This window comes from Rhinolophus sinicus, linkage group LG04 (assembly GCF_036562045.2).
Source record: "Rhinolophus sinicus isolate RSC01 linkage group LG04, ASM3656204v1, whole genome shotgun sequence".
Classification (NCBI taxonomy): Eukaryota; Metazoa; Chordata; class Mammalia; order Chiroptera; family Rhinolophidae; genus Rhinolophus; species Rhinolophus sinicus.
Window position 1 is genome coordinate 177,124,774 of NC_133754.1, and position 17,749 is coordinate 177,142,522.

Consider the following 17,749-nt stretch of genomic DNA (forward strand, 5'->3'; position numbering starts at 1 on the left):
GCACAGGTAAAATGCTTAGTACAGTGTCTATCACAGTGAATACTCGATCAAGGTTACCTGTTAACCCAGGTTAGCATTACTTCCCTTTGATGGATGATCAGGAGGTGACTGCAAGCTAAATCATGCACGACTTTGATTTCCTGGGCCTTGTAAAATGTTTGTTTGTTTACGTATTTCTCTCTGTAGCTTGCGTTTTTATATTAGTAAGTTTTTTCTGCATGTTTTTTGTCTGGTATCTATTATCAGACACTGGCAAAAAAAAAAAAGGTGAAAATCACTTAGTGGACCTTTGAAATGAACTCAAAGGATTGGTTTAAAGAAAGGGGGCTGGTTCTGGTAGCTAAAATATTTAGCCAATGCCACTAATCTAATATGTAACATTTGACAAGTCAATTCACCAATCTGGGACTCAGTTTTTTAATTTATAAATTCAAGAGAATTAGATTTTATTTCTTTTAGCTCAAAATTTCTAAGGATAACTGAAAAGTTGTATTTATAGAATTACTTTATTAAAATTTAATATTCCATATTTGGATCTGATTGACCTTATTCGCATCCTTTATCTTCTACGACAAAGAATAGTGTTCTGAACACTTAAAACTGAGATTAGCCAAAATATAACAGCAACAACAGTACAACAGTTAAAACCAAACTCTTATTTTTATCCTTCTCACTGCTCCTCCTGATTCCTTTGTAATTAATGTTATTTAATTAATGTTAAATAATTAATATCATTTCCATCCATGATTTGAAGTTATCATTAAAACCACAGAGGAAGTTAAATAAATTAGTGCTGATTATTGGGAAATCAGCAAGCAGGTATTTAGTAGACTAGTTACTTAGAAATAATTGATACAGAATTATTTTCGTGTTTGGATAAAGCAAATTTAAATGATTTTTTAAAATCTTTATTCATTGTATCCTGAAATAGCATATAAACTTCAAAGGTCTTTTATGTGATCTCTTATGAAATGATAATTTTGTGTTTCATTCTTTTAATACTGTAGAATCATATAAAATGCTCTGAATGTTGTGCTATTTGCTGTGGAATTTAAAAGAATCTAATTATTAATTATGATTAGAACTTGCCCCATACCACTGTACTTTTATACTAACTTACTGATGCTATATGTTATCTCATCTCAAACCGGGTCAATAGCTAAAACAGAAGACCATGGAACTAAACCGAGCATGTCAGAAACAGTATGAGCTGGAACAGGAATTGGCCTTTTATAAAATTGATGCTAAATTTGAGCCACTAAATTATTATCCATCAGAGGTAAGTTATTTTAATTTTTTAGTAATCCAAAGTTAAAGCCAGCATAGAGTGGGGTAAGGGAGGGCAGGTGATGGAAACAGTCAAGGGATTTTATCAGTAACCACTCCATTTCCTTGCTATCAGGGCATCAGCAGAATAAATGTATGTTGGTTGAATCTGTGAATTATTTGGCTCCCTAAGTTAGAGCAGTATCCAAAAGAGGTAAAAAGCTTAGAAGGCTCTTTACCCATAGATAGCCATAACCCTAAGCAGCTTTCTAACTCTCAATTACCTCACTCGAGAGTGTGGTTGATCAGCTTCCTGTCATGTAAATTTCCAGGAAAAGTGTGCTGCCTGTTTCGGTACTCGTACAATTATCTCTCTACACTGTCTTCAGTAATCACTGGGTCAACCGATATTTATACAAATGCCATAAGTTACTGCAACTGAGAACCACTTAACTTCTAAGACCCAGTGATTTCAACCAATATCAAAATGTTATTTAGTTAGAAAAGCAATTATTAAAATGTATTAAACTGAGATTTATTTGTATATCAGCCAAGAAATCAAAATAAAATACGTAGATTCTGATTTGAGAGATTCAGCAGTGCTAAAAATCACATAACTATAAGCAGTTCTTTAATCAGTCAATCCAAACTCACTCTTCAGGGATAGGAGGAAGAATCCTTTGAGACCATTTTTTTGCTCTAGTTCTTTTTGGTATATTAAGAATAAAAGATTTATACATATTTTTCAACTTCTCAGCATGTAGGATTAATATTTAGGCAGTTCTGTGATGTGTTCTTCACTAGTAAAATGAATGTCATTTGATTGCTTATAGGTTACTTATTAAACCATAAATCTATTAATTTATTTTTCTTTTAGTATGTTGAAATTGATAAAACCCCAGACGAAAGCCCTTACATTGGCAAGTCCAGATACAAGAGAAATATGTTCACCAGAGAGAGTTACATTATCGCTAACGCCCAGCCAGTAGAGATCAGGAAGATGGAGCCGGATGAAGGGGAACAACTTAGAAATGAATGTGTGAACTTGAGAGCCCATCCGCCACTGGATGTACAACTGGAAGACAAAGAAAAACAAATAAGTGCAGGTGTAAAAAAGTTATTTTACATCCTTCAAACTTATAAAAATGTTGAATATATAGGCAAATTTTGTTTTATAATTCGTTTACTTAAATATGCCGAAGGTATTTATTCAGTTGTTTACATGAAAAGTCTAAAACAAAAGTAGTGATTTATCGATCAGATTATTTTTTAATGATTCCTGTTATGGTAGAAAATGGGGTTTTTGACAGTAATTTGTTGGTAGCATGTCCAGGGGATACCAACAGATCCTTGTCACCATTGGAACTATACATTCATAATTAGGAATAATTGAAGCAAGTAAAGTACCACTTGATTACTGTACTTGTAGCCAAAACCTGCCGCAGTGCTTTGAATATGCTGGATCAGTGCACTCTCCTTAGGCTTTAGCGTAAGGCTGGCCTTTGATTCTTCCCAGCCTGTCCCAACTCTCCACCTCCTCAACCTTCTCTTCCACCCCCAAAAACATCTAGCTCAAGGGATCTTATCACCTCCTGGCAAGTTTCAAAGAGGACGAAGTTAATCCAAGAGGATTAACTTCTAAGTTAATTAACTTCTAAGTGAATTGTTAGAGACCCTTCCGATAACAAACTTAGAATCCACTTACCCACTCAGCTGCATGATACGGAAGAAAGAGAAAGCAGACCTGAGGTCATGCCTCCCACTAATAATCATGGCCCATTTGGGGGCTTTCACCAATCAGATTAGCAGTTTATCTTCCCTTGGTTGGTAGCTAAATGGAAAACATGGAAGGCCAGTAGAGGTTGACTTGGAAAGGGGAGAAAAGAGACTGAGTTGTCCATGTCTGCATTACTACGTATATGCCAGAGGGAGAAAGCAAAAATAAATCAGACATTTGTGCACACTAGCTTCAAGGGGTTAATCATTTTAGAGGAGGGAGGGAGATAGCGAAATTGGAAATTTGAAGTAGAAAATGATTAATTTGAGATCACCTTCAGCTGAGCAAGACTGTTCAGTTGTGGGTTTCTTGATACTGAGTCCCATCATGAAAGCATTTACCTCTAACACAGGTTGTCATGTTTTTAATAGTTTGAGTCTGATTCTAACTTAGTGCATATTTACCAATACAATCCTTATTCTCTCAAAAGAGTTCTTGTGTTGGGATTAGCAGGTAAAGCCCCTTTCATGTTGAGGATTGTACAAATAAAGGGATCAATTATAGTTCCGTAGCATATCATGAAACTGTTCTAGAGATTAATAGAGAGGAAAACCATCATAAGAAATTAGTTTTTTATTCCTGTGATCTATAATTTAATATAATCTAGAAATTAATTGGAGGGAGAAGGTTATTATAAAGAAAAAAATCTGGTAGAAATTTGAGAATTCAAGATTTTTCTTGTGTGTGTCTGTGTACATGGTTTTAAATTTGCAGCACAAACTCGACTATCAGAACTGCATGATGAAATAGAAAAGGCAGAACAACAAATTTTAAGAGCTACTGAAGAATTTAAACAACTGGAAGAAGCTATACATCTTAAAAAAGTATGTAAATGCAAAGCAGCAATGCTAAGAGGAAATGCAAAAAATGCTTTCTCTCTTCATAACCATGTAAAACAATGCTGCCTAATTAGTTACAGAATAACAGATTTCAGAGTCAAATATGGTTTTAGTATTTTCCAATTACATTTTCCTTTCATTCATAATGACATCCTATTAACATTTTATAAAGTGTGTAGAAATAAATTACTTGTGATTTATGTAAAAAAGATGTATTTGGTCTACTCCTATTATGAGAAGTGGCTTCCAGATATATCTCTTCTAATTTAATTAAACACTCCCCAACTTTAAGATCCTGGGACCTAGATTAAGAACCAGAAGACATCTCTACTATACCATGAACATTATCAAACACAAGCAGCAGAAATGTAAATCATATAAAAATATGGTGTACAAAAAGATGGAAATGATACTGTCTCAGAAAAGTGTGTCATGAAGTAAGGAGCTCAAACCCATGATGCAATTGCACAGGGAGAAAATGAAAAAAAGGAAGTATTTGACATTTTAGTTTTTAAGTATGTAAAAGGTTTTAGTTATTTGCAACTTTTAGCAATGGTGTTTCAAAATTATAGTGGTAACTATATTCATATCATAGTAGGTAGAACAAGAATGTGAAGTCCAAATTATAGATTCTTTTAAAAGATATACTATATTGTTGCTTCCAGATTATACAGTAACTAGGAATTGATTCAAGTTTATTGGAAGCTTATTATATGGCAGCCACTGACTGGGCCCTCAGTACTCAATGAACAAAACAGATATGTGTCCCACCCTCATGGAAATAGGAAATAGGTAATAAACAAAGCGAAAAAGGTAAAAAAGAAATACGTAGTTAAACAACATAAGTGTTGGAGAAAAAAGTAGAAAATTAGGAGAGGCAATAAAAAGGATATAATTTAGATTATGGGGACCCACAGAGGCCTCTCTGAGGAGGTGACATTTAGGCTGAGAGCCAAAGGATGAGAAGGAGCCAGTGAGTTTATTCCAGGCAGAGGTGAATGTGTGCAAAGACCTTCAAACGAGAGATCCCTCAGCAGACTGAGGGAGAGTGTAGTGGAAGAACAGGTTAACGATCATGCCAGGCTTCGTAGGCCATTTTAAGGGGGTTGAAATTTGTTTTGAATGTAATGGGAAACATTTGAAGTAGTAAAGTGGCTGATCCTATTTGTGTTTTTATAAGGTCACTCTGGCTCCTGCAAGAAGAGTGAAATGAGGGAGATGGAAAGAATGGAGATGCGTGCATCTGTTAGGAGGTTATTGGTTAGCACAGGCAAGAGACGATAATGGCTTGGACTAGGGAGGTGATGGTGGACATGGAGAGAAAGCAGGCTGATTGTAGGTAAAATTTGGCAGTGGAATTAATAGGACTTAAAAGATGGGTTGAAAGTGGGAGATGAAATGGAGGGATCTATCAAGAATAATTTTAATAATTAAATAAGAATGCTTTAGAATAGCACTGGCCAAGTTTTAATATAGATAGATTGATAGGTGTAAATCATGCACATAATTTTTAAATAAGTGGATGCTTACAAAATGTGCTTGGAAAAAAATTTTAAATGAGTAAATATAAATCTAAATTTTTCATTACACTATTAATTTGCTTGACATGCTAATAGCAAGGTAAGTACTAGATGAAGTCAGCTACCATTAATGCTATTGTTGTTATCAGTAATTTACAAGTGGCTTATACTACAACTTCATTTCTACCTGCTGTTAAATTATTAGTTTTCATGAACTTCTATAAAATAAGGCTCCTCTACATATAAGCATAAAAGTATAAGTTATGAATGAAATGAATGTCTAGGTAACTTCTACATTTTACTTTTATTAATAAAATGGTAGAGCATAGAATACCTTTATGTTATAAAAGTTGTTTTCTTTAAATGTGTAAATCAGTGTTGCTATCCTCTGTTAATTGTGTGTTGGGGTGTGGGGGGATTAGATTTCAGAAGAAGAGAAAGATCTTCTTTTCAAGCAGTTGAGTGGTAGAATACAACTTCTAAATAAACTACGCCAAGAAGCTATGGATTTAGAAATGCAGATGGAAAAGCAAAGGCAAGAAATTGCTGAAAAGCAGAAGGAGATCAAGGACCTGCAAATAGCTATAGACAGCCTGGATTCCAAAGACCCAAAACATGTAAGTAAATGAAAACGTTTTGGTTTGTTTTGTGGGGACTAGAGGATAATTTTATCTCGATATTATGTCTCATCATTTTTAGCTGCAGAAGTCTTTCTGAAATTCTTTTTTAGTTTGATGTACAAATTTGATTACTACATACGAGGTCTGACAATTAAGTTTGCGAACTTTCTACCATGTGCTTATATTGGCAGCACGGTACAAACAAACAGCTCAGTAAGGTTTCATAACCTTGGTATATCAGTGTGTCACAACTGTGTTTGTGTCGACGGGTGGCAGTGTCTTGCTGAATTCATCATTGTTGCGTGTTTTGTGTGCCATCACGAGAATGCCTGAGCTTGAATTAGGGCAACAAACAAACATTAAATTTCTTGTTAAACTTGGCAAGAGTGGAAGTAAAATCAGAGACATGTTAGTCCAAATTAATGGGGATAATGCCATGAAGAAAACGGCAGTGTACAAATGGATTAAACGTTTTTCTGCGGGGAGAGAACGGGTCACTGATGAAGAGAAGTCAGGGTGGCCAGTAGCGAGCAGAGCTGATGAAAACATTGCAAAAATTCGTCGAATTGTATGTCACAATTGTCGGCTGACTGTGAGAAGCATAACAGACCAAGTAAACATCGATGCAGAAACAGTTAGGAAAATTTCAACTGAAAATCTTGGCCTGAGAAAGGTGTGTGCAAAAATGGCCCCAACGGAGCTCACAGATGAACAAAAGCAAAGGAGTTTTTAGCCAGGAAACAAATAACTGTATTGGAGCACCCTCCCTACTCACCTGATCTGGCCCCCAATGACTTCTTTCTTTACCCAAAGATAAAGGAAATATTGAAAGGAAGACATTTTGCTGACATTCAGGACATCAAGGGTAATACGATGACAGCTCTGATGGCCATTCCAGAAAAAGAGTTCCAAAATTGCTTTGAAGGTTAGACTAGGCACTTGCGTCGGTGCATAGCTTCCTAAAGGGAGTACTTCGAAATACTATAGTGCTATTCAGCAATGAGGTATGTAGCGCTTTTTCTAGGATGAGTTTGCGAACTTAATTGTCCGAGCTCATATGTTTATATGTGTATGTCTAAAATATGTGTATTATATATATGTGTGTGTTTAAAATACAACCACCTAAGGCTTGAAGGAGTCAGCTGTCAGTAGAATGAGGGGTGCATGATATACTTCTCTTTTTTCAAGTGGTCGAATTTCATTACATTTCAAATCAAGAGAAACCTGCTTCAAGGTGCCCTCCAAACCCCTTACCCTTTCTCTCTCTGCCTTATTTTCTTCTTTCTTAAGAGCCAGCTGGTGAAATAGGAGAGCTGAAGGGGGTTTAGAGTCCTTTTTCTACCCATTTTTTAATCCTTTATGCAAATATTCCACTAAAGCTATTTGTTGTTTCGTATTGTTTTGTTTTGTCCTTAAAAAGGAAACATTTCTCTAGTGTCTGTCTTCCTAAAATGTGGCCAGAGATGATCGGGTGATTGGATGATGGAGTTAGGTTCTAGTCTTCCTGTCTCTACCCTGAGAAGTCTTACTAATGGCTTATATTTTAGCCAATATTTATAAAATAGAAGTAAATATATTTTCTGCATGTTTTATTGGTATATTTTGAATAATGTTATTTTTAAAGAACTTAAAGATCTCTGGATCAAGAGAAATCATAGAATTTAACATAGTAAGGACAATGCATAGTAAGGACAATTGTTTTAAGTATTTGACAAGTTTTTAATTATTCCTTTAAACATTTTAGTAAAAGCATAGATAGTTTTTACAAGCCAGCTAATTTTGACAAAGAATGACCTTATCGTCACAGACAGGTCTTTTCTAACAAAAGCCTAACACTTAGTATTAAAACTGAAACCAAAAGTAGTCTTGATTACTTCAAAGAATTTTTAGTACATGAAAGATTAGAGATTTTAAGTAATGTGTGTAATATGTGAATAATATCTTACTTTATTGCATTTATTTGTTCAGAAGTTTATCACCCCGTGTGAGCCCCTGAGACAGGACTGGTATCCCCAGGGGCCACTCTATGTTTACCAATGTTTGCATCAAGGAAGGCAGGGAGGAACCAGCCTACAGGCTCTACCCAAAGCTCCTTTGCTGCCCCTTCCAGTTCTGTGATCTGAGTCTAATTAGAATCTAGACTGTGTGTTTGCTTTCAACAAACGACTGTGATATTCCTGGCAGACAGGGAGTTTAATGCTCACTTGTATTTCAGAGAATTACATATTGAAAGGAGTTAGTTAGAAGTAAGAATGGCATCCAATTTTTGAAGGTAGCCAGAATTAATCTGTATTAATGAGGATGAAACATAAAAACCAGATTTAAGGTTCCTTTTTGGTATTGTTAAAACTACTACAGGTTAGTTCTTAAGATTACAGCCTTAGTCTGAGCACCACAGGATGTCTCTTTTTAATTTGTTCACCCAGAGGGAACATCTTTTTCTAATTTTCACAGTCACTTTATTGGCTAGTGTTAGACACCCATTTCAGGCTACAAATACAAACATTTTAGCAAAAAGGAAAGAAGAGTGGGATCCCTGCATATATATTTTTTATAGATATACCTAGACTTTTATTCAGTTAACTTTTATTATTATATTTAATCAGATGAGGTATCTTTATGAATAGCAAATAAAATTTAAAGGAAAAGCTTGAGAGATTAGAAAACAGTATGTTACTCTGAGATAGGATGGAAAACAAATATATTAAGTGCCAACAATGTCTTGCATTGTGCTGAGTTTTTTGCATATACTGGTGAGAAACTTTGTTACAGCATCCATAGGAGATTGGTGACTTTTTTTCCAATTTGCAGAAGATGAGAATGTGATTTAGAAAGCTTAAATAATTTCCCAGACTCACCCTTTTAGGAAGAGGTAGAGCCCATGCTTATGCTGCTACAATGACCCTCTCCCCACAAAGGAATTGAAGGTCTAAAGAGATTAATTATTTTTAAAATTAGCTCAGAACCAAGCCTAAATCAAGTTTTCAATAAACATAAACATTTAACTAGGTTTCAAAAGGAAAAGATATTTAAAAATCAAATCCCATTTTAGTTATAAAAAACGGTCATAGCTTAAAGCACATATATCACAGGAACAAATAATAAAAGATTTATATCACTCTTCCCTATATGGCAGGCACTGCCCTTAGAAAGCAAAAGGTAACTGTTCTCTGTGGGGAATTAGCCTGTAGTAATCTGTGGCAAAGGGTGTGTGTGATTGGCCCTTGGAAGCTTCCTGCAGAGGCTGCTCGTGATTGGACTGGCTGGGCTGCCGCTCACTCTCTGCCTGGAATGTGGTTTGAAGAGCTGGGAAGTTACAGAGGTTTGGAGGCGCTTACAAAAATGTGGCTGTCAGAGAGGGAAGTGCACAGAAATTTGAAGACTTTAGAAAGCGTTCCGCCCACAATTTCCCTGTTCTCAACGGCTCAGTTTTAACAGGACAAATTCTAAGTTAAGGTAGGATAATTTTCTCTCTCTATACAAAGGACTTAAAAGGAGGAGGAGTCAGAGATGTAAGTTCCTGTTTTTACAAGTAACTCTTTTGTGAGCTTCACAATGCTGAAAATCGAGGAATCTACTTTTGCTCGAGCACCATGTGTTTAATGCAAATCATGGGCATATTGAACCAACTTTTTGTTCTGCATTTAAAGATATTTCAGTGAAATTTTTAATGGTGAATTTAAAGATTTATTGATAGAAATGAATGCGGGAGGGGTTTATTTGTGTGTGTTTTTTTTCACTATTCTTTCTTGAGCCATAAAAATCCTAAATTTACTTAGAATTTAAGCTGTTACCTGCAGTTACTTTTTTAGAAAGATTTCAGTGGATATTTTGAGAGTGTAGGGAGAAGAGTTTTTTTTAAATCCCGTCAAATTTTACCAGTAGTAAATTAAAAACCTTTCGATCTGGCTGCCATTCATTTGTTCTTCAGAAATGAAAAGACTGCTGTCTTGTCTTTGGAGACAGCAGACTTCTAAAATTGAGAAGTGTTCTTTTATAATCAAATGGGTCTTAGACTTGAAAACCTTGGAGTTTGTTATTCAGACTGTAATGTAGTTTTTTCTCCTGATAACTCTCTTGATTCATTGTTCTGTTGCTCTGATTATGGGAGGCAAACTAGAGCTGTGAGGGTGAGTGAGAGGGCAAAGATTCTCTGGGGGAGTATTTTGTCTCCATATGAAAAGTTTCCAAATGACCTGGGTAAGTAATTTGATGGATCTGAGATTCAGGTTTCTCACGTGTAAAAAGAAGGGTTAGAGCACTGGTTGTCAGTTTTTTTCCCCCAGCACACCTGAGAAATACAATCCAGTCTTTTCAGTTACCAGTAGCTCCCTAAAGCCATGACTGTCTGGGTATGAGAGGGTGTGTGGGTTTGTGAAGGCTGTTTTCCACCAGGGGCATATATAGTGCTAGAAGAGAATGCCTGCATAGAGCCTCCATCTTGAGAATCACTGGGCTAAACGGTGTTTGAGGTTCCTCTCAGCTCCCAGGTTATTGAACCTAAAAGCAAAATGTTTCTTTGTATAAGGAATTGAAAATAAACTTGAATTTCCAGTAAGTATGTCTCTACTATCCCCTGAGAAACCTTTTTTTAAAGTACATGTAGTGTGTGTTTTTTTATTAAAAAGGTATCACTTGTCTAATATAAAAATTTTTTAGTATAAAAGCTTATAAAAAAAAAGAAAAAATCTCCTGTAATCCTTCCACCCAGATATAATCCTTGCTAACATTTGGAATATAGTCTTTTTCTATATGTACCATGTTTCCCCGAAAATATGACTGGGTCTTACAATAAGTTGTGCTCCAAAAGATGCACTAGGGCTTATATTCAGGGGGATGTAATCCTGAAAAATCTGCTAGGGCTTATTTTCTGGTTAGGTCTTATTTTCGGGGAAACACGGTATATGTAATCAGCTAACTTTTTGGAAACCCTTTTAAAAAGACATTTTAATGCAGTTCAAAGAACTCTGAACCTGGCTACATTACCTACTAGCTGTGTCCTTGGAAAAATCACTTATCCTCTTTTATCTTCAGTTTGCTCATCTATAAAATGGAGACGGTTCCCACATAAAGTTATGATGTTTAAATGAAAACTACACACTTGACAACAACACAGACTGACATAAAATAGATGCAAATCATTACATTTTATTTTCCATTCTTCCTTTAGCAATGTTAAAAATTATTATTTTTAAAAGAGTCTTTTGTTTTTGTTTTGTTTTTTCAATTCAGTGCCATATGAAGGCTCAGAAAAGGGGTAAAGAACAACAGCTTGACATTATGAACAAGCAGTACAAACAACTTGAAAGCCGTTTGGATGAGATACTTTCCAGAATTGCAAAAGAAACTGAAGAGATTAAGGACCTTGAACAACAGCTTACTGAAGGTGAGAATTTAAATTGATTTAAGATAGATCAATTTCAGTATTAACAAAAGACAAATGACACCCAGACAAGTATTAGCTGAATATGCTTCAGCTGTTAGTAGTAATGTTTGATAAGGAAATATTTGCACAGTACCCAAAAGTGTTTAATACAATTAAGAAGTCTTTATTTAATTTTGTTGTGTCGATGTCCTGGTGAGTTAGGGCATTGCATTCAGTAAGCAAGAAGTCAAAATATGATCATGATGAGCTCGGGCATGTGATTGTCTTCTTCTAAGGCGTTAAATCCTTTCAGGAGCAAAGAGCCCATTGACATCGAGGCATTCAGTGTCTAGTTACAAGGATAGTGTAGAAAGAATTGTAGGATCTTCTTTTGCAATGGAGACTTAAATTGTGACATTGCCGTAATAGTGGAAGAGGAGGATAATAGGTTGTTGTAATAGGTTGAGCCTTTGCTTGGTGTAAGATCCCAGTCCCTGTTTTGCCATTATCAGCTCTGTGACCTGGGACACGTTATTTCTATCTCAGCCATTAGTTGTGAAGATTAAGTGAGATAGTGTTCATAAAGTGCCTGGCACATGGTATGTAGGTACCTAATTTAGTGTTTGTTTTTAACTCTTCAGCTTTCATGTTTATGCTCCCAGTCTTGGGTTGATCTTGTTTGTTGAGTGGTTTTCTTTTGTGTATCTAGCAACAAGAACTCGGGGTTGCTGCACATTTTTCATTATTTTATTTGAGAATTACCACTTTAAACTTTTTACAGCATAAGTTAGACATTTTATAGCAATGTCTACTAAATATACTATTTTTATTGTATACCTGCTTAATATTTCTATCATTATATCTTGAAAAATAAGATAGTAGGAAATAATTAAAAACTTGGACTTGCATTCTTAGCTAGTGACAAATAGCTAGGGAGATTAAATGCAGTAATTATTTATGTATCTTGAAAACATTTTCTTATATACATTATTACCTTCCCTTTTTCCATCTTAGGCCAGATAGCAGCAAATGAAGCCCTGAAGAAGGAACTGGAAGGTGTCATCAGTGGGTTGCAAGAATACCTTGGGACTGTCAAAGGCCAGGCAACTCAGGCTCAGAATGAGTGCAGAAAGCTACAGGATGAGAAAGAGACCTTGCTGCAGAGACTGACTGAGGTTGAGCAGGAGAGGGACCAGCTGGAAATAGTTGCTATAGATGCAGAAAATATGCGGAAGGTATGCTTTGTTTTTTTCTTGTCTGTTCGCCTTAACCTCAGAAGTAGCTGATGTCCAAATTAAGTTAGCTAAGGACGTTAGCAACAGTACAATTATAAGTGGCAAAAAAGTATTAGGGGGTATTTAGTGTTGTTTTTTGGGGTTTTTTTGTTGTTGTTTTCCTTTCGTTGGGATATACTTGGAATCATTTTTCCTTTATTAAGAATGGAAGGTTATTTTAGCTGAATTTCTATTCGGAAAGGTATTATCAAATAACTAAAGAGTATGAAATTGTAGCTATTATAAATGCTATAGTAAATGTTTATATTTTATTATTCGTCTCAAAATTAATTGCAACATAATTTTTCTTATTCTTGTTGTCATTACTTCATAATTTTAACATTATTTTACAGATAAGACAGACATGGTGTTATAAATTATACCTTTCAGTCCCTCATTTGTTGCCATTTTGGAGATTTTACTTGCTCTGTTTTAGTTATTTGGCAAACTTTATAATGTATGAGAACCCAGATCCACAAACCTCATCCTCAGTAGGGCTGGCTCTGAAAATTTGAATTAATATATTTTAATATGAAATTTCTCAGGCATATAAAAATATCAAAAATAGTATTTAACTCTGTGTACTCACAACTCAGCTTGAGAAATAAAACTTTGCAGATATAGCTGAAATCCTCTGTGTACCCCTTCCATAGGTACAAAATCCTGAATATGGTTGTTATTTCCCTGCATCTCTTCTCTTTTATTTTATGTATATCCATTCATAAGCAATATGTAGTATTATTTACAAATTTTAAGATTTCTATAAAAGGTATGATAATGTACATATTCTTTGGCTACTTCCTTTCTTCCCTCATATTTATATTTTTGAGAATTATGCACATTGATTCATATAGGTCTACTTTGTTTATTTTTATTGATGTATGTATCAATTTTATTGATGTATGTATCAATGATCCTATTTTACATACACATCAAAAATTTATTGCTTATCCATTCTCTTGGGGGTACATCTAAGTGGTTTCCAGTCTTTTGCTATGACAGTGTTGAGAGTAACATTCTTATGCACGTCTTGAGCATGAGAACTATGTTCAGAGTGGGACTGTGAGTCAGAGAGTAACGTCACAAGATGTAGTCAAACCACTGCCCATTGATTCTATCAACGTCTACTTCACCAGGAATGTGGGGGCTACCATTGCACCACCTCCTTGCCAGCAACTTGGATTTTTGTAAGCTTTTATTTTGAAATAATTTCCAACTTACAGGAGAATTACAGGAATAACTCACGATGTACTTCATTCAGTTACCAATTAATATTTTGCCACATTTGCTTTATCTCATATAATTTTATATATTTTTATGTAAAATTTTTTCTGAACCATTTGAGAATGAGTCGTAGACATCTTGCTGCTTAGCTTCTAAATATTTCAGCATGTGTTTCCCAAGAACAAAGACATTTTCTAATGTAAACACAGATTAATGATCAAATTCAGGAAATTTAATATTTTGTCAGACTTGGTGTTTGCCAATCTGCTGAGTTTGAAATGGGATCTTTTTATATGAAAAATTTTCCACTTGTAGAATGTTGAAAGAATAGTTTACTGAACACCTATGTGCTCTCCTAGATTCAACAAATATTTTGCTGTGTTTGGTTGTTTTATTTTTGTTTTTGTTTTTGTTTTTGGCTAGGTCATTTGAAAGTTGCAGGTATCATGACATCATTCCTTCAGTACACATCTCTTAAAAATAAGAACTTTTTTTTTTTACATTACAATGATACCATTGTTACACCTAGGAAGATTAATAATAATTCCCTAATGTCATCTAATATCTGAACCATATTCAGATTTTCCCAATTGTGCCAAGAATGTCTTTTATAGGTATAGGTTTTGTGTGTGTGTGTGTGTGTGCGCGTAGTCCAGGAAGTAGTCCTATAGAGTGTCCCGCATCCTGGATGTGTCTGATTGTTTCCGTCATGGTGTGTTTAACCTGTTCCTCTATGCTCTGTATAAAGTAGTATCTTGTTTTTTTTTGTTTTGGTTTTTTGTTTGTTTTTGTTTTTGTTTTGTTTTTATTAGTTTCAGGTGCACAAGACAAAGCAAAACTTAGACGTTTATCATTTATATCCCTCACACTGCGTGAACCCCCCTCCCCTCATCCACTATCCCTCTGTACGTTCCCCAAATTAATTTTCAAACCCCCATGACCATCTTGTGGTTACCAACTATTTTTCAAAACCTCTCACCTTCCCCTTATCCCCACCCCCCCGCCCCTCTAGCAACCCTCTGTTTTTCCTCCATGTTTCCAAAACTGTCTCTGATTAGTTCATTCACTTATTCTTTTCTTTAGATTCCGCATATAAGTGAGATCATATGGTATTTGTCTTTCTCTTTCTGACTTATTTCACTTAACATAATGTTCTCTAGGTCCATCCATGTTGTTGCAAATGGTAAGATTTCTTTCTTCTTTATGGCTGCATAATACTCCATTGTATAAATGTACTCTTAATCCAGTCATCTACTGACGGGCATTTCGGTTGTTTCCAGGTCTTGGCTATTGTGTATAGTGCTGCAATAAACATAGGAGTGCATAAAGATTTTTGAATTGGAGTTTGGGATTTCTCCGGATAGATACCTAGGGGTGGGATTGCTGGATCATAAGGTAGTTCCATTTTCAGGTTTTTGAGATACCTCCAAACTGTTTTCCATAGTGGCTGCACCAATCTGCAATCCCACCAACAGTGCACCAGCGTTCCCTTTTCTCCACATCCACACCAGCACTTGTTGTTTGTTGATTTATTGATGATAGCCATCTTGACTGGGGTGAGGTGGTATCTCATTGTGGTTTTTATTTGCATTTCTCTGATGGTTAGTGAGGTTGAACATTTCTTCATGTGTCTGTTTGCCATCTCTATGTCCTTTTTAGAAAAATGTCTCTTCATGTCCTCTGCCCATTTTTTAATTGGGTTGTTTGTTTTTTCGGAGTTGATTTGAGTGAGTTTTTTATAAATTTGTGATATTAACCCCTTATCCGATGTATCGTTGGCAAATATCTTTTCCCATTCAGTAGGATCCCTTTTTGTTTTATTGATGGTTTCCTTTGCTGTGAAAAAGCTTTTTAGTTTGATGTAATCCCACATGTTTATTTTTTCTCTTACTTCCCTCGCGCGAGGGGATATATCAGTAAAAATCTTACTCCGGGTAATGTCTGTGAAGTTTCTTCCTATATTTTCTTCTAGGAATTTTATGGTTTCAGATCTTACATTTAAATCTTTAAGCCATTTTGAATTTATTTTTGTATGTGGTGTAAGGAGGTGATCCAGCTTCATCTTTTTGCATGTGTCTGTCCAAGTTTCCCAGCACCATTTATTGAATAGACTGTCTTTACCCCACCGTACATTCTTGCTTCCATTGTCATAGATTAAATGGCCATATAGGCATGGATTTATTTCTGGACTCTCTATTCTGTTCCATTGATCTATGGGTCTGTTTTTATGCCAGTACCATGCTGTTTTGATTACTGTAGCCTTGTAGTATAATTTGAAGTCAGGTATTGTTATACCTCCCACTTTGTTCTTATTTCTCAAGATTGTTGAAGATATCCGGGGTCTTTTGTTATCCCATATAAATTTTAGGATTATATGTTCTATTTCTGTGAAAAATGTCGTTGGTAGTTTGATAGGAATTGCGTTGAATATGTATATTGCCTTAGGCAGTATGGACATTTTAACTATATTAATTCTTCCTATCCATGAACATGGTATGTGTTTCCATCTATTTGTATCTTCTTTCATTTCTTTCTTCAGTGTCTTATAATTTTCTGAGTACAGATCTTTTACTTCTTTGGTTAAATTTATTCCCAGGTATTTTATAGTCTTTGGAGCAATTGTAAATGGAATTGCTTTTTAATTTCTCCTTCTGATGTTTTATTATTGGTATATACAAATGCAACTGATTTCTGAATATTAATTTTGTATCCTGCTACTTTACTAAATTCATCTATCAGCTCTAATAGTTTCTTGGTGGAGTCTTTAGGGTTCTCTAAATATAGTATCATATCATCTGCATATAATGACAGTTTTACTTCCTCCTTACCGATTTGGATGCCTTTTATTTCTTTTTCTTGTCTGATTGCTGTGGCTAGAACTTCCAGCACTATGTTGAATAGAAGTGGAGAAAGTGGGCAACCTTGCCTTGTTCCTGATTTTAAGGGGAATGGTTTTCGCTTTTCCCCATTGAGTATGATGTTAGCTGTGGGTCTATCATATATGGCCTTTATTATGTTGAGATATGATCCCTCTATTCCCACTTTCTTAAGGGTTTTTATCATGAATGGCTGCTGAATTTTATCAAGTATCTTGTTTTAAACTTCATTTCCCCAGATGACTGAAGAGGTTGAGCGCCTTTCATTTGTTTGTTTGTCATTCAATGTTCCTCTTCAGTGAATTTCCTGTTCATATTCTTTGCCCATTTTTCTATTGCTTTATTTGACTGCTTCTTAAGGATTTGTAGGAATTCTTTATGTATTTAGTGGATACTAACCCTTTGTTGGTTACATATGGAGTCCGTATTTCGCGCAAGCAACCCAAATGATTCAGATACCTGGAACTCTTTTAACCACCCATTAAGAAACTCTTCTATAGACGTTTTCATCATAGGATCCCCCTCTTGAATCCAGAATACATAGTTTGATCTAATGCTTTAAGATCCCAAATAAATAGATGAAAGCTGTAATGTTTATTCATAAAAAACAGATAGGCTAAAATGACTCAGCACTGAGGTATGCTAATCAATATGTACTTACATTCTCGTTAGCACTCATTTAAGTTACTCTAATATCCTTAATATTACAGAGTGCTAGACCCGTTTTGTTCTGATAAGTGAACATACTGTGGTTTAATAGAGTGTGGGCTTTTGAGTGAGAGATCTCGGTTCATATTCTGACTGTTATCCTTTTTTAGCTACACAGCCCCATGCCATTTACTTAGGTGTCCATTCTCTAGTTCTTCATCTGTAAAATGGGAATAATATCTTGTCTTACACAGTTATTATGAAAATGCAATGAAGTAATGAATGTGAAAACATTTATTCCAATGTCTGATGGAAAATAGGTCTTAAATTTTCTTCTGTT

The 17,749-nt window shown here is 35.2% G+C and overlaps 1 protein-coding gene across 4 annotated transcripts in view; it reads left to right on the forward strand.

The window, feature by feature from the left end:
* CNTRL (centriolin) overlaps window positions 1-17,749 on the forward strand; it is a 77,902-nt gene that overhangs the window by 22,174 nt on the left and 37,979 nt on the right. For 3 of the 4 annotated variants that reach the window (XM_019731213.2, XM_019731215.2, XM_019731216.2), the window contains 6 exons: window positions 1,160-1,279; window positions 2,144-2,372; window positions 3,758-3,867; window positions 5,825-6,019; window positions 11,255-11,408; window positions 12,402-12,622. In XM_019731213.2, the coding sequence (XP_019586772.2) occupies window positions 1,160-1,279; window positions 2,144-2,372; window positions 3,758-3,867; window positions 5,825-6,019; window positions 11,255-11,408; window positions 12,402-12,622 (1,029 nt within the window). Of the gene's footprint in view, window positions 1-1,159; window positions 1,280-2,143; window positions 2,373-3,757; window positions 3,868-5,824; window positions 6,020-9,306; window positions 9,479-11,254; window positions 11,409-12,401; window positions 12,623-17,749 lie in introns of those variants that run through there. The other variant, XM_019731218.2, reaches the window with a different exon arrangement.